A 22,849-nucleotide genomic window follows, 5' to 3' on the forward strand; every position below is an offset into this window, starting at 1 on the left:
ACATTTGTACATTGGATCTGTTATATTTATTTGTCTGTGTAGATGCAGGAACTATTATTTCAAAAATACAGTCTGCAAATAACTTTGTAGACGGTTAAAAAACCTTGGTCATTTTGACAAAGTTAGATAAGAGAGCTGTATATGGCAGTAATTAGAACCGATTCTGTAGGTGCTGAGTTCAAATTGTAATGGTAAAGTTGTAATAGCATCTTTTGCTGGATAAGATGGCGACTGCCTTCTAGAAGCATGTTCTTAGAGCTCCACATTTTAATCTGTTTTAGATCAATTTTTGGCTTTTATCTAAAAGGATTTAAGGCAGGGCTTTCAAGTGTGCTTTGCTTGATGGTTGGAAGCTAATTTTCATTTTATCGGAGTGACTGGTGAAATTGTTTTTATGATCTGTCGTCTTTTTTTAAAAATTGACTTCCTGTGGTTTGCACAAGTGTATATATTACCTCCGTATGAGGCTCTCAAATAGGGCACAGTTTCTTAAAGCCTCAGTAATGGTTATAATTACTTTTTTTCTCTTGTCACAACAGGACAATCACAGTATTTTTGGCAGCAGTTTGTTGGGTCTCAAAGATGATGATTCAGACTTGAGCCAAGCTTTGTGTCTAGCAGTTTCTGTGTCTGAGATTCTTCAGGCAAATCAGCAGCAAGGCGTAAGTAGGCTTGAAAAACTAGTTGTTCCCAAAATGTGGATAGTGTAGAAAATTATTAAACAATTGAGTTTCTAACACTGCAATCCGTGCCGGAGGGGGGGGGCGGGCGGGCATGCCCCTGGTGCTGAGATCATTGTCAGTCAACATGTCATAAGTGGCACTTATGCCAATGATGGCAGATTTATACCGGTTCTGAGGAGCCTCTTGTTGCCTGGGTGTCATCATAGCCACTGCACTGGCGCTCCTCCACCACAGGACCTGCTGCTGATGGGGGTATTCCTGGGGACGGAGCTGACTTTAGTCAGCTTCCTCAGACCTTCCAGCTCAGGAACACCCCTTGTTCTGGCCACCAAAAAGGCAGGCATATCCCATTTCACTTGCTAGGGCCCTTTCAGCATGGCAGTTAAGTTTAGTTTTTATTTTACCTTTCTCTGCCGACATGAGCTTCCATGACTGTACTGGTGAGGGTCATTGTAATAGTTCCAAACTTTACATTTTTAAAACTTAGCTCAAGCATATGTCTCTCATTTCAGGATGGAGTAAGGTTCTTTGTGGTGGACTGTCGCCCTGCAGAGCAGTATAATGCTGGTCATTTGTCAACAGCCTTTCATTTAGACTCAGACTTGGTAAGCAGATTGTTTGGCTAGTTAACGTGCTTGCTGTTTCATTTTTAAAAATATTTTTAAAAGGTGAAAAGCAGGGAGTATTTGAATTAAATATTAAGAGTACTTGGATTGCGACCTTCAGTTGATACCATCTTGCTTCAGAAGTGACCTTTCCCATGACCTGACAGTAATGGATGAAGCGATTATAAAATGTTCTTTAAACTTGATTACTATGTCTGTTAGGCAGAAACTGTCTTGTGTTTAATGTTTTCATCACCTCAATTTGACTGCAAGTGAGTATTAATTTCTTACAGTCAACAGTGACATAGTTCTTAGTTGTCTAACTCTTCCTCTTGTTCCGTAGATGCTCCAGAACCCATCAGAATTTGCCCAGTCTGTGAAATCTCTGTTGGAAGCACAGAAGCAGTCTATTGAATCTGGCTCAATAGCTGGTGGAGAGCATCTTTGTTTTATGGGAAGTGGCCGGGAAGAAGAGGATATGTATATGAACATGGTGCTAGCACATTTCCTACAGGTGCATCTAAATTAGACCTGCAGCATCTAATTCCATTTAAATTTATTTCCCAATGTCTGTAGCAATCCTAAGCATAGCTATTCAGAATCCTACTCAGTGGTGCTTACTTCCAGGAAAGTGTTCTTTCAATTACACTGTTTGCCAGTGTGCTGCAACTCTTGTTCTAAACATACTTGCAAGTTTCGAATGCAAAAAAAAAAACCCCTTCCAATTATTTTTCACAGATATTCCTCAACATACTGGCTCTTATGCATCCATTCCCATCCAACACAGTCAGCTTAACTATGAATAGTCTTGTTCAGAAAGTGCCTGTGGTTTTTATGTATATGTAGTGACTGCCCAGAAACCTGCTCCAGTATTCAGGAAATTTATGCCAGAGTACAAATGTGTAACCCATTTAAACCCACTGGTATTAGTGGTATCACCTGAAATTGGTAAGGCTGATTTAATGATCAGTGTGTTTCGGATTGAAATACAGGGTTTTCCTCTGGGCCTTTCCATTTTAATCTGGGTAATTTCCCTAAACTGCTTGGAATAGTAGCTAACTTTCTACATAATCTAATTGTTTTCCAAACAAGGAATGAATTTGTAAAGTCAAATAGTAGCATTTTGTGCAAACTGGTGTGTGATGAATGTAAGAGTATTTAAAGCTTTGCATGAAGATTGCATATTGAATCACTTCCATAATTTGTTCTCATTCTAGAATGTAATTTACATTGTAGAGGGGAAAGTGTTGCTAGCTTTCAGATTTATAGAACAATGATATATGTGAATAAGCCATTTTTAGCTGCAGTTTGGAAAAGGGTTATTCATATGTTTAAGGGCATATTCTGAATACCTGATTTTTAAGTATATAGAGCCTGATTTTTAAGTATAACCATTTTCTAATGGAAGATAAGCAACAGAAAGTATTCTTGTTCAGGGACCATGTATGTTTCGTTTAAAAAAATAAACTTGCCTTCTATCGCTCAAATATATTAGGATTAACTGTGATTATTTTCCATCTTGTTGCAGAAAAATAAAGAATATGTAAGCATTGCTAAAGGAGGATTTATGGGTGAGATTTGCATCACATTACTTTTTCATATTCAAAATATTTTTGAATGCATTTTGTCTTAGGTCATCCAGTATTTTTTAGAACTCTGTTAATTGAATGGTTATAAATCATAGGTTGCTGGAGAAGGTATGGTTTCACTGCATCTGTGGCTGGCATCTTCAGAGGATCTGATGCCAGCCACAGATGCAGGCGAAACGTCAGGAGAGAATGCTGCTAGAACACGGCCATACAGCCCGGAAACCACACAGCACCCAAGTGATTCCGGCCGTGAAAGCCTTCGACAATACAGGTTAGTACACAGTTACCCTTTTTGGCATTTGTTTGCACAGAGATTGCAGGATTGTTATGTTTATTCTTGGTACCTTTGCCATAGTAGCAATATGTCATTGCTGAAAGATGGAAATTTAAAAGGTTCCTTGTTTCCGCAGTCTCTTTGCATATTGTGACTTTTCGGACTAGACTGAACCACTTTCCCAGTTAGTAGCTCTGAACCCTTGTAAAATGTTTTCCCCTTTCCTATATATCATCTCTGCCCCTGACCCAACAGCAGTGTTGTATGTTTCCCAATGTCCTCTGGGCTATATCAAGGATGTCTTTTTCACCCTGCTTCCAGAGCCAATTAATTTCTAGCAGAAGTCAGGATTGTCCAACATAACCCAATCTTGGGGAGACTTGAGCCATTTGTGAGCAGGAGGGTCTGTGGACCTGTTCCACTCTGGCAGTTCCAGTTCTTCAGTTAGGTCCTTTCTTTCCCCAAGGGTTCCATGCAAAGGGGAAGATACACTCTGTCATCCTCCTCTTACCCCAGGAGCAAGACAGAGGTGGGATCCAGCAGGTTCTCACAGGTTCCCAAGAGTAGGTTACTAATTATTTGTGTGTGCCGAGAGAGGGTTACTAATTGGTGATTTTGCCACGTGATTTTTGCCTTAGTTACGCCCCTCCTCTCAGCAGTAGCGCGCAGAACTTGAAGCAGTCTAGCAGGAGGTGCACCGGCATCCATGGTAGCCTGTACCTGCGTGCATTCGTTTCCTGCCCAAGGACTGGCGCAGCGGCTGCGTCCTTGCCACAGCCCCGCCCCAGGAATGCCCCGACACGCCCCCGTCGTGTCCCGCCCAGCCCCATTGGCGCTACGCCACTGTTTGAATCCCACCACCATGGGAACCTGTTACTAAAATTTTTGGATCCCACCACTGGAGCAAGAGAATGATACATCCTCATTGACTTGCTCTTGTCTGGTATTAAATATAGCCTCATGAGCTGCACATGCTGCTTTGCAATCCTCACCCCCTTGCAAGAGACCCCTCCCTCACAGGAGGCTAGGAGAGGTTACTTGAAGCTCCTGTCCTGACTGTTCCCCTGCTCCCTGGCAGCCACACGTCAGGTCAGGAGTCCTCCAATCTGTTCAACCCCCACACTGGGAGGCAGGCCAGGTATCCCTCTTGCCTGCTGGTTGGCTGGTTAGATCTTACTTCTTCCCCCTCCCCTCGATTAGAAGTAGCTGCTAGTCAGTGGAGAAGTTATCTGATACCCTCATTGTACTGTCCAGTGACTCCTCCAAGCAAGCACTGCACTATTGCTACTTTAAAAATGTGGTTTGTCTGAATATAAAGCCTTTTAGTCTGGAATTAGTGGACTTTTACTTGTTTTGGTGTTTTGCTTTATATATTGTAAAGGAAGGAATATGATATATAGAAAGAGTTAGCCAACTTACTGTTCCCGCTGGTTGGTTAAGGGTGTGATTGTGTACATGAGAACAAGTCCTGCAGAAGTACTGTTGGTATTATGATACACAGTATTTTAATGCCCTTTCTCATAGCACTGCAACAGCACTTAGCTGACATTAATGTGGAAGGACCTGACAATGGATATGGCCACTGGATTGCTAGTACTTCAGGCTCAAAAAGTAGTATTAATTCCTTAACTGAGGTGAGTGCACATTTCCATGAAACTGTGTTTCTGCTGAAAGGGTTGTTTCAGATATTAGCACTTCTTAGAACAGAGATATGCAATTTCTCCACAGGTGTTGCCTCCTAGCATATGCCCCTTACACATCTGGCTTCTGGAGATTTTCACATAAACCTATATATAAACATTGCTTGAGGTTCCTTTTTTCTTTCCTTTATTGTATGGGGGCATTGCATTAGTTCTCGTTACACAAAACTGGAGGGATTATACCTGATTTTGTCTCTCTTGGTAACCCACTAAGAATTGAAATAAAAATATAGTGACCACAATTGGCTTTCCAAAGAAAAACCATTTTCATAGTCCCAGCTTGTGTCCCTTCATTAACATGACCCTAAAATGGCCAGTAGCTGTTTTAAGCTTAATAATCAAAGAAGTTTCCTTTCCAGGTCGACTCTACCAACGGTTCAAGTGAGGGGAAGGGGGTCAAGTCTTTGGTAAACAAGATGACTGTAGCTTTGAAGACTAAATCTGTGAATGTGAAAGAAAAAGTAATTAGTTTTATCGAAAACACATCCACTCCTGTAGAGAGGTAAGTTACTTTAGTCTAATTGGTTTCACAAATTGATTATTACAACCCTGTGTACACATGCTTGAGAATAAGCTCTATAGATCTCGGTGAGACTTCATCTCAGTGAGACTTCGAGCCCCATCCAGAGTGGGGAGGCTAAATCCACTCGGAGCGGTGGGTGGGTGGTCTGGCAAATTTGCCCTCCCTGGGGCATTGTCCCAACAGAGCAGCAAAATCACCAGCATGCAGCCGCTGCAGCCCTTCCTGACACAGAGATGCTGTGCCAGTGTCCCAGCACCCCTGCCATTGCCACCAGTGAAGTGGGAGCGGGCAGGGGTCATGGCCAGGGAAGGAGCCAACATTAATCAGCTCCCTCCTGGCCATTCAGCATGTTGCACTGGCAGCTGGGCATTCAGATTTACGCCACCCTTTTTGGTGGCGCAAGTCCGTCAAACCCTATGGAGGCTTCTCGGCAGCGGAGGCTTTCACACTTTCAAAGCCTTTCCCTGCGCATGGAAGCCTCTTCGGGAGCAGCAAAGCAGCACGGCCAGCCACCTTGGATGGGAGTGCCCATTCCAAGGATTAATTGCCACAATCCTGTGTACACTTACTGGAGAATAAGCTCTGTTGATCTCAGCGAGACTTCATTTTGAGTAAGAGTTCCGCAGTGTCTCTTCAATTTGAAATCAATTTTACAAATATGAATATATACGAGACAGAAAAAAACCTAGCATTGTTCACAGGCACTTTTTTCTTCAAGGAGTCTGCTACTCACAACTGCTTCCGTATTACAGTTCTGCTGCACTTGTTGAGTGTGAATGTAGATAAAACAGTATTTCATTCCTCCCCCCCGCCCCTTTTAACTATTGAGGAAGCAGCTGTAAGTTTCAATGGTTAAGGCCTTGTGACTATTGGTAAAATAATTGAAACGTCAAAATTTTAGCCAACAGATGTGCACTTGTGAATTCAGGTTAAAGCTGTATGTCATCCCTGCCAAACCCAGCAAATGTTTTTTGAGTATTTATCTAAAACTGGAACATTTCTACATCTACAAAAAATGTGACAGCTTCTGCTTCTGGGTTGGATGCAAACTAATGTTCCCATGGTAACAAGGATTTTCTTCCATGAAGTATGAATTTCTCTTTTCTATGACAGTCTGAAATACCCTCCAAATCATGTTCCTGGGTAATCCAGGAGCCCGGAGGGGAGAAGCGGGAAAATCACGTTCTGTGGACAGAAGTGCTTGTGCCCATGGAAATATTAGTCTGTGTCTCTTGAAATCTGTAAAATAGCTTTGTATGAAATTGCACGCCTTTACAAATGGCTGTTTAAAAGAAAAAATTCAAATTGTCTTGTGCTCACTGCCCAGGAATTGTAAAGTCAGCTTGGGACGCTAGTTTGCAATTATGGGAAAAATAAACCGAATATTCTTTCTTATTTATTTTAATTATTTTGTTCTATCCTGCCCCGATTTGCTATAGAATTCCTTTCAATCTATCCTGGCCCGAGAGAGCAAGTATGCTGCGGTAAGCCATTGTATAACACCATCTGGCTGAAGCCAACTTTTTGTCCTTTTTTTTTTTTAGCATGATTTCACAATGTTTGTAAGCATTGGTTACACTGACAATCTCTCAGTTTTTTTAAAGCTTTGTGTATCATAAATCTACTAATCATTTCAAGTGTCGTCTTGGAAACTAGAAGGAAAGGAGGGTGTACACACAGCACTTCCTACTCATTTATATTTTGCATTTTTCCATTTTCTATCCCAATTCACTGCCTGATTTAGAGCATCTTTTCTTATTCCCACCTCATGGGCATGTTGATTTTTCTGTTTTCATGCTTTTCAATCTCAGGTGCATTAGCAGAAGTCTCACCAGACATCCTCCCTTATGGATACTAGGGAACGTCCCATTAAATTCATTAGGACTTTTGAGTATACATGCTTCAGATTATTTCAGATAAGATGCAAGCTGTTCTCTGTCATTTTCGCAGTTAAAATAGCTGAAAGTTTCTTGCACTGCTTTCTGTTGTAATAATGGAACTTAAAGTCCTGGGAACTGATTTCAAAAACTTTACAGCAAGGCAATAAGATTCCTGTTTTAATCCGGAAGAGAAGGTGAACAAATCTGTCTCCATCCAGCATCCCGATACAGGAGAGACTTAGGGATTCAAAATACTTGTGCAAAATAGATGCCTTTGTATTCCACTGACTTTCAGTACTGATCATCAACAGTAGGAGTAGATGAGGATACATTTTCACACAGCAGAGGGGTCCTAATACATCCAATCAAATTGTTTAGAGAGGGCCGCCTGGCCCTTTGAGAATCAGGGATTGGATCCAGCACTTGCACTTCTCTTTCAGGACACTATGACTCTCCTGTGATTCCAGGCTCCTGTAAAGTAAAAGTATTCCCTCATTGGGTTACATTTTAGTGCTGTTCTGATACTTTCGTTCCAAAATGATGTATTTTGGAAAGACGATGAATGTCCTTAGACAAATCATGAAGCCAAGGTTGAAAAACAGTTATTTATATCATGGAGGTGATTAACTCCCAACTTTCCAGCATAAACAATGGGGAGGTTTTTTGCCATATTGTGCAACCTTGATAGCTGTGTAAGCTTTTATCTACTGTTTGAATCTTTACAGATTTGGAAAGGAGAGTGCTGCTTTAAAAATGTGTATGCACGTAAACAATTATCTTATCTATTGATAAATATTTGCTTCTGATTTGTCCTAGTTGGTCTGTGACCTTTAAATGTGAAGTTTATGTTCTGTAGAAAAGTTTTATAAGCAGTTCTAAAAACCTTGACAAAGGATTGTATTCAGTGACTCTCTTCTATTGCCAACTGAGATTTCTTCCAGTGTAAGAAGAAGTCTCTTTCTCCTCAACAAACTGTCACCACAGAATGGAGTCATTAGATGTGACCCATAATTCTTTGTAACACAAAATGTTACTTGATCCATATTTCTAGTACCAGATGCTCACTTATGCTGCACTTTCTAAATAATCCCTTTCACTGTCAGATTTCTAATTTGAACCAACATAGATATGATGCCAGTATCCAAAGAACCACAAACGAAAGAACAAAAGCCCCTTGTGTAGTTCCACAGGGTATGTGCAAGAGCTACGTGCAGCTAAATTGTGTGTAAACATTTATGCACCAATAATTAAACTATACATATTATTCAGCTACATGTGGGAAAATAACTTTTGATGTGGCCTTTGGAAGGGGGGGGTTCTTATATAAAGCTGATAGCTGCCTTACCTATTTCTGCATCCTGAAACTGCCTTCAGATAGCAACTGTCACTTTTCTAGTGTGTGCGAATGCCCCATAACGAAAATGATTTCAGCCTGAATTTGTAACAAAACAGTGGTGTTATATTACATCCACACTTTTCTTTTCATGAACTGCTGTTCCATCCATTAAAAAAATGGTAATGCAACTATTTTCACCAATTTACACATTAAGTAAATATTTTGTAGTCCCCCCCCCCAATAACTTGTATTTGTTTAGTTTAGTTTATTCAATTTATATCCCGCCCTACCCCAAAGGGCTCAGGGTGGCGCACAACAATAGTATAAGTAACAACATAAATATCAGCAATATCAATAATAGCAAACATCAATAAGCATCACAATATACAAGAAAAAATTCATAGACATGGGCAATACAAGTCAGCAAAATAACAAGTCACAACATTGTACATTACAAAGTATACCATCGCACAAAAATTTTACTTGTTTGAAGGCATTTCTGTTCTGCCCTCCAGCAGTTGCAAAGGTTAAATGAAATTACCAATTAAAACAATGGTAATGACTACTTCATAAAATCCCCAGGTAGATATTTTCAGAGTGTTTCAGCCTAATCCAAATGGAGGGTCCCACTGTGGCTGAGGCACAGCAAGCCGCAGGGAAGAAAAACCCTGCTACCGGCCAGAAAAGCTCAGTTGCACAGAATGACTTATATACCACGTGGTTCCATGGCGTGAGTCAGAGTGCAGCACCACAGCATTCCTAGGCTAATAGGCTGATTTTGGCATTTTTGTAAATATATTAATTCCCACTTAAAGCAGCTACAGACATGGCTTCATATACTTTTATGCCAGAAATGTATCAGATGTTTCAAAACATCTGTATCATACATGATTCCAGAATACACAGTGCTGCAATGGAATGCAATTGTGAAAGCAACCAGATCTTTGTACCACCTGTGGCTATATAGACATGATACTTAACCTTGATTTGTTTTCCTGAACCATTCTAAGTATTAAATTTGAATATCTAAGCCATGTTTTTAATATATTTATTGCATTTATGTGCCACCTTTCTTCAAGTATAGGAGTCAAGGGGACTAACAATATCATCCTAAAATAACAAAATATTTTAAAAACAGCATTGTGTTAGAAGGTGCAGTCAAGTCACAGCTGACTTCTGGAGACCCTGGAAGGTTTTCAAGACAAGAGATGTTTGGAGGTGGTGCCATTGCCTGCCACTGTGTAGTGACCCTGGGATTTCTTGGTGGTCTCCCATCCAGATTCTGATCAGGACCTATCCTGATTAGCTTCTGAGATCTGATAAGATCAGGCTAACCTAGACCATCCAAAAGACAGAATAGTAATGCTTTTTATAACTTATATCAAAACAAGATCACAGCCCAAGATTCAAGATCATAGCCCAATCCTATGGAGGCAGTGCAGGGCTGCACTGGCAGATTTGCCCTTCCCGGGGCACTTGGCCAGGTGGAAGGGCTAATCTGAAGGACAACGACTGCCACAGACCTCCACGGCAGGCAGACAAGGCGCAGAGCACCACGTCAGTGTTCTTGTGCCTTCATCAGCATAATGGCGGCATTTCGGAGGCGTAGCTGGGAATGGAGTCATAATTAGTCGGCTCCCACCTGGCCTTTGCCTGCTGGAACGCTGGCGCCAAGGGTTGGGCTTAAGCCCATAATGCCCAATTGAATATTTTGGGGAGCAAAGAAGCTTTTGGGGGGGGGGGTGTCCCCACGCCACCGAGAAGCCCTCCTAAAGGCTGCAGCACTGCATCCTGCCGCCAAGTGCTCTGGATTGAGCTGCCAGTTGTATTTTCTTCTAGAAAACTGAGGCTTACCTACCAGGCAGACCACTCTATAGTGTAGTGGCACCCACAGAAAAGACATGGCCACCAGCGGCGGCTAACCTGCAAGAGGGGATACAGCAAGTAGGGTTGTAAACCATGGTTTGTGCTAGCCTTGGTTAAGTCCTGTTTCTCTATCAAACAAGTTGTAGTTAGTAAACTGCAGTTTCACTATATGTTTGGACTCTTAATCATATTTAAGATAACTAAGTTTGGTAGTGCTAACTTTGATTTATTGACTTAGATATTTATAACCCTAGTTTTCTTCCTAGCTCAGCTTACAACATCATTGTCCCTTCCTGCATTTTGTTCTCACAACAGATCTTTGACATAGGTTAGACTGAGAGTGTGTGACTGGTCCAAGGTCATCTGGAGAGATTCCATTGCAGCATGGGAACTCAAACCCTCAAATCTTCCAGAGCCTATTGTGACAGTGTCACCACTATACCATTCTAGCTCCCCAAACTAAGCATTTTCTGCTACAGGCCTGTAACCACCTCTGCCATGGGAGGGTACTCTCCTGAAGGATGTTGTCTTAAATAACTCCGTGCACAGGAAACCATGCAGATACTTGTGACTGTTATAACATTATATTAATAAGGAAACACAATGTGATTCAGTTGTGCTCTTTATGAATGTTCAGTACAAAATCTGGTGACCATTCTGAAGATGGCTTGTAGTAAATAGTAGTAGTAGTTGACCTCTCTTACACCATCCATTTCATGTGAACATTGTCAGTGTTACTGATGCTTATTGCCTAAGTCACTAACAAGCGTGCTGTTTCTTGCCTTATTTGGGTAGCACATGTATTCTGTTTCTGCTTCAACAATTTACCTTCCCAAGAACTTTAATGGCGTATTATTCCAATTAAAGTTATGGCAAATTAAAGCTTTAAGATCTGCCTTCAGGAATAGAGAAACAGAGGGGAGGGGTGTTATTTCATAGTTTGTTAAAAGTATTCTGTCATAGCCAGTTCGACAGAATAGAATCTTTATTGGCCAAGTGTGATTGGACACACAAGGAATTTGTCTCCGGTGCATATGCTCTCAGTGTACATAAAAGAAAAATACATTTGTCAAGAATCATAAGGTACAACACTTAATGATTGTCATATAGGTCTAGTAAGCAATCAGTAGTATAGTAAGCAACCAGTAGTATATATACGGGGATAATCAGTTTTAGTTTAAAACAACAACAACTTTGATTGAAATTTACTAGGCACTGTGACATTTAGAGCATGGATATCATTCTTAAAATTTAGTATGTGTTCTTTGCCAGGATTTAGGGGGCCTAGTTCAATGTTCTGTTTGTTTATACAAATTTATATTTTTAGTAACTTGGTTAAAGATGACTGAGCAAGAGGCCAGTGTCTAGGAAAGTAATGGAAAGAGGGAATGCCACCTTTCATGCTGTAGGTGTGAAGGCTTTTATAATATCTGACCAAAAGGTCTCTCATCGCAAATGATACTTGTGTCCAACTAATAACATGTTTCGTAACTTGTTGCCTTACCAAAGCAGTGCTATGTGTAAACTCAGAACTCACACCAAGAATGTCTGTTGCTGTTTCGGGAGAGCTTTTAAGATGCTTTTGGCTTTCAGCTTGTTATAGAAGACTGTATTCTTTCACCACACGTATTGAGAGACCTTTGCCCCTGCTCAACGTATACTTCACAGATGTCATCTGCGTCAACTCTGTTTATAACCTTGTCTGCTTTCACTAATTTGGTGAAGATTTTCAGGCCATTCTCTACTTTCTGCATCTGAAATTCTTTGGCAGTGCTCACAGGTTCTCCAGTTGCTATTGCATGCTGTGGGGAAAATGTTATGAAGGTATAATATTTTACATGACAAATACTCTCTCTCTCTCTCTCTCTCTCTCTCTCTCTCTCTGTGCCCATGACCTGCCACAGGCATGTCAGCAGCAGTGACAGACTGGGGAAACCTTACCGAGGTGTGAAACCGGTTTTCAGCATTGGTGACGAAGAAGAATATGATACTGGTACAGTAGGGAACACTTCTGTCTTAAACCTAATTTCTTTAAGCATGTTCCACGTCTTTCGGTGTATTTGGCTAAATCACCAACCACCTTACTAAAGATATGTTCTAACTAGTACTGGAAATGTACTGGAATCTATCAATCACAGTAGAGGCTCTGGCCACTAAACTGTGCTTGCCCTTGGGTAACAACCTTGCCACAGAACTACAACGTTTTGTAAATTTCCTGCTGGCACAGAATTGTTTCTCCCTCCTCTCATTTGCTGAAAGTCTTCTGAAGCCATTGAAACCAGCTGCACGTCGGGTCTCATGGACCCCTTCCACACATGCAGAATAATGCACTTTCAATCCACTTTCACAATTGTTTGCAAGTGGATTTTGCTATTCCACACAGTAAAATTCAGCTGCGAAGTGCATTGAAAGTGGATTGAAAGTGCATCATTCTGCATGTGCGGACGAGGCCACTGTTGCCCCACCTTAACTGCGAGCCTGATCTTCCTAGAGCGCATTTAGCCCACTCTATAGATCTATAGTAGGGGATTTGCTTGCTGCCAGTACTGACCCTTTCACTAAGTTACTTGTGATAAATCTTCTATGGATCCCCAAAACAAACTTTAAAAGTGTTTTGCCTTGCTGGATTATAACCCAGAAGGCATGCGGGCATTCAAGATTTTTAGCACTGGATTCTGTGAATGAGAAGAGGGGTGGGGATCTATCTTTGCTGCCAAATCCTATATTGAATTTCTGAGTCAGTTAAGAACAGTCTGTTCAAAAGCTGCCCTTGTGATCTCCAGTCACTGAGGCATGGCAGCTGACTGGTCTTCCAATGCTATATTTAGAGTGGCTTTTAGGATTGTATTGATTAGAATGTAATAGTTGGTTATTTAGGTCAGGAAGAAAGGATGGAAAAATTAAAGGGAGGAATGCCTTATTTGGGGAGCACAGCCATCGCTTGTCTGCTGCCGCCAAATCAATACGGTGTAATAATAGCTGCTACTCTTTCCTTTGCCCTAAAGACCCCATTGTGCGAATGGTGCTGATGCCCTCGTTAAGGAATGCCTGCCACTGTATGCTTTGTAAAATTTGGGATCGTGTTGCCTTTACTGTCACAAGAACTTCACTAAATTTCTTCTCCTAACATGAGGAAGAATTTTTGTTGCACATTCTTTGATGCAGATTACCCAGGACATACAAGCAATATAAATGGGCAGACTGCATGCTGGGTCATTTGCATGCATTCTGTACTTCTGTTAGAGCTCCTGTGCCTTCGACTGAGTGTAGGCAACTCTTGTTTGCCAAAGTACAAAACAAAACCCTCATAACGTCTAAACACGGGTTGTACTTGGCTGGTTAGATTCACTGGGTGCAAACTGAGCCCCAGTGATGGTGCTAAGAGTTTCAAGAACTTTCCGTGGGTAGAGAACCAGTCCTGTATGCTGAGCAAAGTGGTTTCATGTGCTACTGCTTGGCTGGAAGTAGGGAAGTGCCCTACCTCTACTTCAGACACAAACCATTTTGTAAAGTTAAGTGAAGAAGCCTCAGAGGGTGTGAGGATTCAAATGCATGATATCGTTTTAGAACTCTGCAATATATTGTACGTCTCATTTTAATGTCGATTAAGAATAGGTTGGAGTCAGTTACTGCCTTCAGTTCCATGTTTTTCTGGAAGAAGTGAGTATTATATCCAAGGAAGAAAGAGGTCATTGAGTTGAGCTGTTGTGTGGTTTCCGGGCTGTAAGGTCATGTTCTAGCATTTTCTCCTTACATTTCACCTGCATCTGTGACTGGCATCTTCAGAGGATCTGATGGTAGTAAAGCAAGTGGAGTATATATAACTCAGGTCACTGATTGCATGCACTGAAGGAATGTGTTGCTGTCATTGAGTTGCATCCTGCAACTCTGGTCTGCTAACAGCAACACATTCCTTCAGAGCATGTAATCTTCCATTGACTCAAGAACCTCTTGTACCGGAGAAGGGCTCTTTGTGTCAGAGGACACTGCAAAACATTAGCAGAACAGAGTCATGAGATCCAGCCATTTGGATCCAATCCAGTATGAAAATGATTTGCCAAAATTGGCAGCATTGTGAAAGCGCTGAACGCCATTCTGCCCGTGTGACACGCATCCTTTCTATTCCCACAGATGAAATTGATAGCTCCTCAATGTCAGACGATGATCGAAAGGAGATTGTCAACATTCAGACTTGGATAAATAAACCAGATATAAAACATCATTTCCCTTGCAGCGAGGTGAAAGAAAATGGGTACATGTTTCCTAGGTATTGATGCTCTAATATAATCTGGGGAGTGGCCGCGGCTCAGTGGTAGAGGTCCAAAGTTCAATCTCTGGTCTCGCTAGTTAAAAGGCTCTGGCAATAGGTGCTATGAAAGAGGGGCTGAGGCCTTGAAGGGCATTTGCCAGTCTAAATTGATAGTACTGAGAAGACAATACTCACTTTGATGGGCCAAGGGTTGGATTCAGTATAAGGCAGCTTCAAGTGTTCATGTATACAAGAACATATGAAGCAGATGATTGAGCATAGGCAGTGGTGCCTTTTTCGGTGTCAAAGATTCTAGGCTTAAGACACCCATTTTTTCCTACTACAAAGGGATTTTTTTCCTGTTCCACCTATGGTGGAGCCCTGCCTTTTTGTAGCTTGTGTGTTGGACCTGTTTAAATCTAGGAAGTAAGTCTTGGTGGAACTTACTTTAGAGCAGGAGTCTGCAACCTGCGGCTGTCCAGATGTTCATGGACTACAAATCCATACTGGCAGGGGCTGATGGGAATTGTAGTCCATAAACATCTGGAGAGCCGCAGGTTGCAGACCCCTGCTTTAGAGTAAATATGTTTAGATTGAGACAACACTGCTCTCACTGTTGGATGGCCAAGAACAGCTGTTTAGATATTTTTAATTTAGATACTTATACCCTGCTGTTTTCCCCAGTGGGTACCCAAAGCAGTTTCTATCATTCTTTTTCATTTTATACTCCATAACCCTATGGAGCAGGTTAAACTGAGAGGCCCAAGATGACCCAGTAAACTACCAGGGCCGAGCAGCAGTTCAAACCTGGCTCTTCTAGATCCTAGTGAGACACTCTTAACAGGGGTCTACAACTTGGTTCCTGTGGGTATCATGACATCTGCCAAGTGTTTTTAGAAAGGGGTTGGGACTTGGTGAGGATTTTTCCCAGCAAGGCTTTTGATTGGACATTGAAGATTTGATTTTTAAAATGTTGCTTTGGCTGTAGCTGTCAGCACAGCACAAAGATCTTCTCTATGAGACTGAAATTAAGTTGCAGCTGTCATTTTGTGGCCAGCTCTGCCTTCTGTGGGAGCAATTTCTTGGTTGCACCTCCCACGCTGTACTAGAATTGTCCCTACTCTAACTACGGAACAGCATAGGTAAAGTTTTCCAGAAGTATAGTGGCTGGGCCTTTGTCCATATTTAATCTGTTTGTATGATTTGGTACAGTGCAGATTGTTACTACTAGATGACTGCAGAAAGTAGTGTCACAGTGGCAATAATGGTTTAGGGACACCTGCTCAAGAGATGCTTTATATTTGAATCTCTGTTAGAATCCAAATTAGTCATCTTGGATGAAAAGGTGAAGTGGCTATATTCTGTCTTTAATTTCATTTAATTATTCAGCTGAATTAATTATTCACTTAAATTTAGCATTTAATTTTTGGAAAAAAGCATGTAAAAGTGATTAAAAGAGTATAGCTCAGTTAATGCGGTCTTATTTTCTGTTTCCCCATTTTTTTTGTTCTAATTTTTATGTTACTGGATTTATGCCCTGCCTTTTCCCAACAGTGCCAGGCTCAGGGCAGCTTACAACATAGTCAATAATAAATAATATATAAATATAAAATGTAAAAGATAAAGAGCAGCTGCCCTTTTTCTGATTACCATCTGTCTTTCTTTTCTTGAGTCATCTTCTAGTAACTGCAACACACATGTACTGTTTGCGGGAGATTCCGTCTCGAAAGGGATTGGCTTATATACAGTCCCGACAGGCATTGAACTCTGTTGTTAAGATCACATCCAAGAAGAAACATCCTGAATTAATCACCTTTAAATATGGAAACAGCACCACTACAGGCATAGAGATCTTAGCAATTGAGAGGTAAGACCATGTCCCTTTTATTATAAAATTGGGGCTCACCTATACTCTACTGTCCTCAGTCATTTTCAGTGCCAGATGCTCTCGTTTCAGCCATCGAGTTCAGAGACTTGTAACAATCAGGCAGCCACAATCGGCCTGTCCTGCCACATTCAGTATTTGGAAAAGACTTCATTTTGCTTTCTCTGACTGAAAATATTTCTCCACATTTCTCAACTACTTAAGGGATGTCTTTATACTATATAGTAGTGTTAACCAGGTTAGAGCTAATTATGATGAAGAAACCTGATCTGCCGTATATGTTCTGGAGTTTTACAAAGTTCCTTTCAGATGCAGGAAACTCCCCAGGATGGTGGTTGGCTACTAAGTCAACAAAAGTGTTAAGAATAGCTAAAGGAGGAAAAGGAAGACTGAATTATTTGTACTGGTATTTCCTGCGGGAGATGCTGGACATTGTCAACACTGGAATTGCTATTTTCAAATTCTCTGAAAATTCTATCAAGTGGAAGTCATGAGTGACATTCTAGGATTGAGAAATTCAAAAGTAATAAAACCCCATGGTCCAGAGGGCACACCCCTGAGCACTCTTAGAAAACTCAAATGTCATAGTATTAATCTCTTTTAAAAAATATAAAATTTGTCAGTAAAGGCAGCCTTTTTTACAAAGTACTGGAAAGGAGCCTACACACTGCTTGTTTTTAAAAGAGGTTCTGAAAAGAGCCAGGAAATTACAGGCCAGGTAGCGGAATGCCTGACCTAGTTATTAAAGTTATTAAAGACTGAAATGTTAAGTATGTATGGAAGAATACCTACCACCTGCTGGGGGAAAATCCTTATGGTTTCTGCAAAGCAAAGTCATATCCCACCAAACCTCTTCAAGAATGCTAATAAGTATGTCAATAAGAGCAGCTTCTAGAAAGCTTTTTGATGAAGTTCCTCACCAGAGTTCTCAGTTAAACTTTGCAGTTATAGGATAACAGTATAGGTTCCCTGTAACCATTTAAATGCCAAGAATTTCAGGGTAAGAGTAAATGGATGATTCTCGTAGTGAAGGGAAGTTTGCCGTGCCGAGGGATGTCTGCTAAGACAAGTGCTGTTAAGTTTGCTGATGGAATTGTCAGTGAGGACCAACAAAGGGCCAAGTTGACTTCAGTGGACCTAGAAAGGAATAATTGTGCTCAAGATTATACTGCAAATCGTTCAGCCCAGATGTTGAATTCTATGCCTTAAGAATAGTTAGTGGGCAATAACATGACAAGTTGAGTTTCAGTGACGCCCCCGGGATGAAATAAAAAAACCCAAGAGTTGTATACACACATATGGAGTCTGAACTGGCCATATGTCAATAATGGGTCTTTGTGTTTCTGTTTCCGAAGGTACCTGATTCCAAATGCTGGTGATGCTACCAAAGCCATAAAGCAACAGATTATGAAAGTTCTGGATGCACTGGAAAGCTAATAAGAAAATACATTACAACCGTTGTTTTCCCAACAAAAATAACTAAGAAAATTGTACACTGACCTTAAATGACTGTTTTCTCAGCTGAATGCTAACTGAAGATGTCCTTCCAGTTTACTGATGGGTGTGCCGAGTAGCCGATATGGATAAATTGAAACATTTTTGAACATTTAAAAAACATTTTTCTTTAACTCTGCTTATTATAAAGGTCAGCTGTTTTAAAAGTAGCTTTAGAAGAGCTGATCTGCTTCTGAAGAAAAGGATGTTGAAGAATTGTATTAAGGCACTTTGGGGTTTTGAAAAGCATTTGAAATGCCTGAGCTCTTAGTTGTCTTTGCAAATTGCAAAGCAGCCAATGTTTTTACAGTCCCTATGCACTGAAATTTCAGTTTGATCTGCTGGGTCAATATATGGAGGCAAAAACTAGAGTTCTACCAAAATGACACTTTTTTTCCTGGAAAAAAAAAATCTGGGAGTCAATTGAAAAAAAATTGTATTATATCAAACTGGTAAAAAGACATTATGTCTTTGTGAGTGATTTTTTTAAACGCCTTCTGTGCATTATCAGGTTAAAAAACTGAATGATTCAGTTACTCAGTTTTAAATACCAACCTAAAATGTGTATAGTAATGAAGATCTCATAGGGTAGTGGTTGAGTTGTTATTATAAAAGCTAACATTTTCCTGGGCCAAAGTAAATATGGCAGTGGAAATACAGACAGAGTGGACTGTTTCATGAGATGGGACCTAGGAGGTAGCTGCAGTGACAGACGTAAATGTAGTCCTTCAGGATATCTTTTTCCAAAAATTGTGTGACATGGGTTGAAACGTCATTGAACCCAAGTAAAGCAAAGTGATCAAAGAGCTGCACATTTGTGGTCATTTAAGGTGTAGCAGATGATATTTTCCCTACCAAGACATGAAGATTGAGTGCATGTGTGTGTTTGTAGAATACCTTCAGTGTTAAAGAACTGAAACCTTTTGCTACAGAGCCATAGCTTTCACTCACTCAGCATTCAGATGTCTTGTTTGATTGTGATTAAGTAAAAATGGGCATGAACTTTGCTTGTTGCCAAGCTCGTGCATTCAATTTACTCCATTCTTCTTGCACAGAGAATCAGTGTTAAAAACTATGGTTACCTGTGATGTCAAAATGCAGGGGAGTAGTTAGGACACCCCACCCCCAATTAATGGGTCTTGTAAGAGTAATCTCCTCCTTCCCTAAAAACCAGGATTTAAATTAATTCCAGTTAAGCCATGCCTGCATCATGGAAGTGGTTTAACTGCAGTTTGCGGCACAGGGGACATAGTGTATGCACCAATCAACCAGCTGAGTTTGTGCACGTTATCAGTTTACCACAGTAAAGGTAACGCATTTAAATGCAACAGTATTGACCCAAATGTGTTTCTTGTTTAAAATGAACTTAAGATCCTGGAGCAATTTTTATGAATGTTATCATGAAAAGAGGGTAGACCCTTTTTGGAATGGGGGATGGGGAATAGTTGAGGGAATCTAATGTGCTATGTAACAAGTCAAGAGTTGCAGGTCGTAAGTAATAGTTCTATACTAGAAATAAAGCTGACCTTTATAACAATCGACTCTTTTAAGTTATATTTTAAGTTATATTCTTAATAGTAATCAAGGCACCTTAATTCTGAAACTAACTCCCATGTTTTAAAAATATCTAAATTAGAATGAGAAGTATTTGAACATTAATTGCATGGACTGCCCCTCTGCTAACCCTCTTGTATTTATAGTTCTGCCCCCTCCAGCTGCTGTGTTACTTTTTTTGTTCTCCCTTTTGAGAAAAATAAAATCTCCTGAAGAGCCTCCAAATTGTGCCTACTTCAGCAATGAGATTTTTTTCATAACATTAATGTAAAGATGTTTGTGTTACTGTTTATAAACTGCAGTTGTAAATAAATCGTTACTATTTGAACACATTCTTTCTGATAAAAGATGTTTGATTTGACTCTTATTTCCAGATATTTAAAGACATTTACAACCCTTCAAGTTTGGTTGTGTGTGTGGGGGTGTGTGTGTGTGTTGTACCTTGTAAAGGTATTTAGATATTGGATAATAGACATTTATAACCTAATATATGCATACATGTTTTCCGCTTTAAAATCGAAGCAAAATTTAAGTGCATAAAGCATCATCCTAGAATATAATATGAAGAAGTATATCATATAGCAAACTAGTACATGGATAAATGATCTGGGAACTTCAATTCTGTGAAAAGTAGCATTTATAGGTAATATCTAAGTAAACTGTTGCTCAATACATCTTGTTGGATAAGTCATCTTCCCAGAAACTTTTCATTCTGATGTCAAGCTGGGCTACATCACAAAGACAGCACTGGTGGCCTTAGTTGAGGACCTACGGGTGAAAGTAGATAAGGCCTATGCCTTTCTGCTGCTCCTAAAAGATGTTTTAAAACTGATATAATTTGTAGCCCATTTTTCTTACCAAGATTCAAAGTGCAAGTAAATACAATCAACAGGATGGGACATCAGTAAACAATGTAATAGAAATAAAGCATAAATATTAACATGACACATTAAACAATGTAAAAATTACCAACTTTCAGGAACAGACAGTATGTACTATTCATAGAAATATACCCTTTACCAAAGTTTATTTCTGAATCATTTCATTATAATACAGCCCCATCGCCTGTGTAAAAAGGCCTTCCAAAATAATTCTGTTTCCATAGTTTGCAGAAAACCAGGAGGGAGTGAGCCTTCCTGACCTCATCAAGCAGGCCTTCCCTGAAGCTCGGGTCCTCAAAAGAGAGTGCACATCTACAGGCAGTTGGTGTTTTTGTCCATTTGCAGGGGGCACCTGTTGAAGGCCCTGTTCATAGGGCAGAGCACAGGGGAAGAGGTGGTCCTACAGATGTGAGGGATCGAGTCCATGATTGTATGTGACAGTCAATGCCGTTAACTGAGCCTGGTAACTGATGGGCAGTGTGGAGTGACAGAAAAAAAAGGGAGTTGTATGCATCTTCCACCTAACTCCTGTTCATAACTGAGCTGCAACATTCTACACTGACTGCAGTCTGAGTTGACTTGTCGAGGAGACATTGGTCTTGCCTCAGTGTTCCCCTGGCATGGATCAGGTAGCTACATTGGCCATGTCACAATAGGGAATTGTGGAGATGGGCCAGAATGTATAAAATTTGTATTTAATCAAGAAACATGGAAGTTGCCTGAACCAAAGATTTGAAGAATCAAAATGGTTATCTGTATAGAGACCAGCAGGCCTGCATGTTAGCAGCTTCTCAGTGAAGATGCAGGCAAGTACAGATAGACATCTTTAAGGTCTTGTAACTACAGGTTACTATGTGACAGAAGCCATATAAATTTATAACCTTGTTTTTCTGGGTTAGAACCAGCAATAGGGGATAGCTGAACCAATGTGATTAATTAAATAAGGAAAAAGTGTTTTTCTATTTCTGTTGAATGAACACAGAAATGATAATGAGTGATTCATATTTACTTGTATTTGATCATAATTCTATTGTCTTAGAATCGAAGGTATAATTGTTGTTAGAATCAATATTTGTAAATCATTTCTAACTGGTAAAGAAAGTTTTATGATCCTAAGGAATGTCAGAATGCTGCATACCTTAAAGACATCTCTCTCTGGGAGCAAACCAAGAATAACAAGTTATTCTTGAAGACAACAAGCTAGTTTTTATTACTGTCCTTTGTATATGGGTAGAGGTGCCCTCTACCCATATACAAAGGGCAGTAATAACAGCATGAGTAACAGAAGGAATGTAACACGTAGAATAAGAGGCTGTCTAGATGTGACCAGGAGACAGTTCTATCCAATGAGATTTTTTTAAAGGTACATGCTTGTAGCACGTGAAAGAGGTATGGATCATGTACGTAACTTGTATGATGATGATTGTGTGACGTCTGTATTTTTGCGTCTATAAAAATTGGTCCCTTTGTATGAAGGGGTGTGCCTCTTACCCTTAAGGGGACACCCTGGTCAGATACTTATGCTGTGCAGTAAACTTATCTTCTGTTTCAAAACTGTTTCTTGGGTGTTTTCTAACTTAGTCTTAAAACTAATTCAGCTGTGTAGGACCAGAGACGCGGTCCTGGCCCCACAGAATCATCTGGACTAGTCTCATTGACTTTCATTTCCAGCAGTAAATTCAGATCCAGTGTAACAGCTAGGCTCTTAACTGAGTCAGCAAGGGTCAGTGGAATGTCACTGAAAGCGGGGAGTATCATGTCCTTAGAGATTTCCACCTCCCCCAGCCAGCAGGCTTCATGCGTAGGAGCAGGGAAACAAATGCAGTCCAGCAGATAGGAGTCTGCCACTCATGTGGAGGAGTGGGAAATCGAACCCAGTTCTGGTGATGTACACATGTGAGGGTGATGATGCCTAGAGTTCTCGAACCCCCCGGAAACAACATGGTAACATTAGCAATGCCGCCCCTACTATGGCTCCGCCGGTTGCTGGCAGGGTCCCCGATGTGTGGTCTAGAAAATTAAATGACAATTTAAAATAATTGGGACAGTGCAATTCTTGATGAATTCCCAAGACCTTTACTTACTTCACTGTACAGAAAAGTGAAGATAGACGTGAATGTCGCAACTCTGATTGCCGTCTCTTTTCAAGATTAGGTCTACCTTCTGTGTTTTAAAAAAAAAAACAGAAATTCATAAAAGCACTTTTCCCTTTTAGAAAAAAAGCCCAGAAACCTCCGCAAAAAGACACCCGAAACAGCTTCCGACACAAAACGTTCTCCTTTCCCTCCGTCCTGTCTCTGATGAAACAGCTGTTCTCCGTTAGGATAAAC

The 22,849-nt window shown here is 40.5% G+C and overlaps 1 protein-coding gene and 1 long non-coding RNA gene across 4 annotated transcripts in view; one reads left to right on the forward strand and one right to left on the reverse strand.

Annotated features, from left to right (window-relative positions):
* The window catches only part of TBC1D23 (TBC1 domain family member 23), a 42,508-nt gene extending 22,523 nt beyond the window's left edge, over positions 1-19,985 (forward strand). The window contains exons 9-19 of one of the 3 annotated variants that reach the window (XM_048494464.1): positions 540-662; positions 1,196-1,288; positions 1,632-1,802; positions 2,817-2,859; positions 4,676-4,785; positions 5,211-5,353; positions 6,808-6,858; positions 12,361-12,449; positions 14,588-14,723; positions 16,378-16,572; positions 17,946-19,985. In XM_048494464.1, the coding sequence (XP_048350421.1) occupies positions 540-662; positions 1,196-1,288; positions 1,632-1,802; positions 2,817-2,859; positions 4,676-4,785; positions 5,211-5,353; positions 6,808-6,858; positions 12,361-12,449; positions 14,588-14,723; positions 16,378-16,572; positions 17,946-18,027 (1,236 nt within the window). In that variant the 3' untranslated portion in view covers positions 18,028-19,985. The remainder of the gene's footprint in view (positions 1-539; positions 663-1,195; positions 1,289-1,631; positions 1,803-2,816; positions 2,860-4,675; positions 4,786-5,210; positions 5,354-6,807; positions 6,859-12,360; positions 12,450-14,587; positions 14,724-16,377; positions 16,573-17,945) is intronic. The other 2 variants (XM_048494465.1, XM_048494466.1) reach the window with 2 other exon arrangements.
* Positions 4,798-22,827, reverse strand: LOC125431563. Its single transcript, XR_007244317.1, has 3 exons — positions 22,604-22,827; positions 7,544-7,725; positions 4,798-5,292 (listed from the first exon to the last, which is right to left on the reverse strand). It is a non-coding gene; the product is annotated as an uncharacterized LOC125431563 (long non-coding RNA).
* Positions 22,828-22,849: the final 22 nt, after the last annotated feature.

This window comes from Sphaerodactylus townsendi, linkage group LG04 (genome assembly GCF_021028975.2).
Source record: "Sphaerodactylus townsendi isolate TG3544 linkage group LG04, MPM_Stown_v2.3, whole genome shotgun sequence".
NCBI lineage: Eukaryota > Metazoa > Chordata > Lepidosauria > Squamata > Sphaerodactylidae > Sphaerodactylus > Sphaerodactylus townsendi.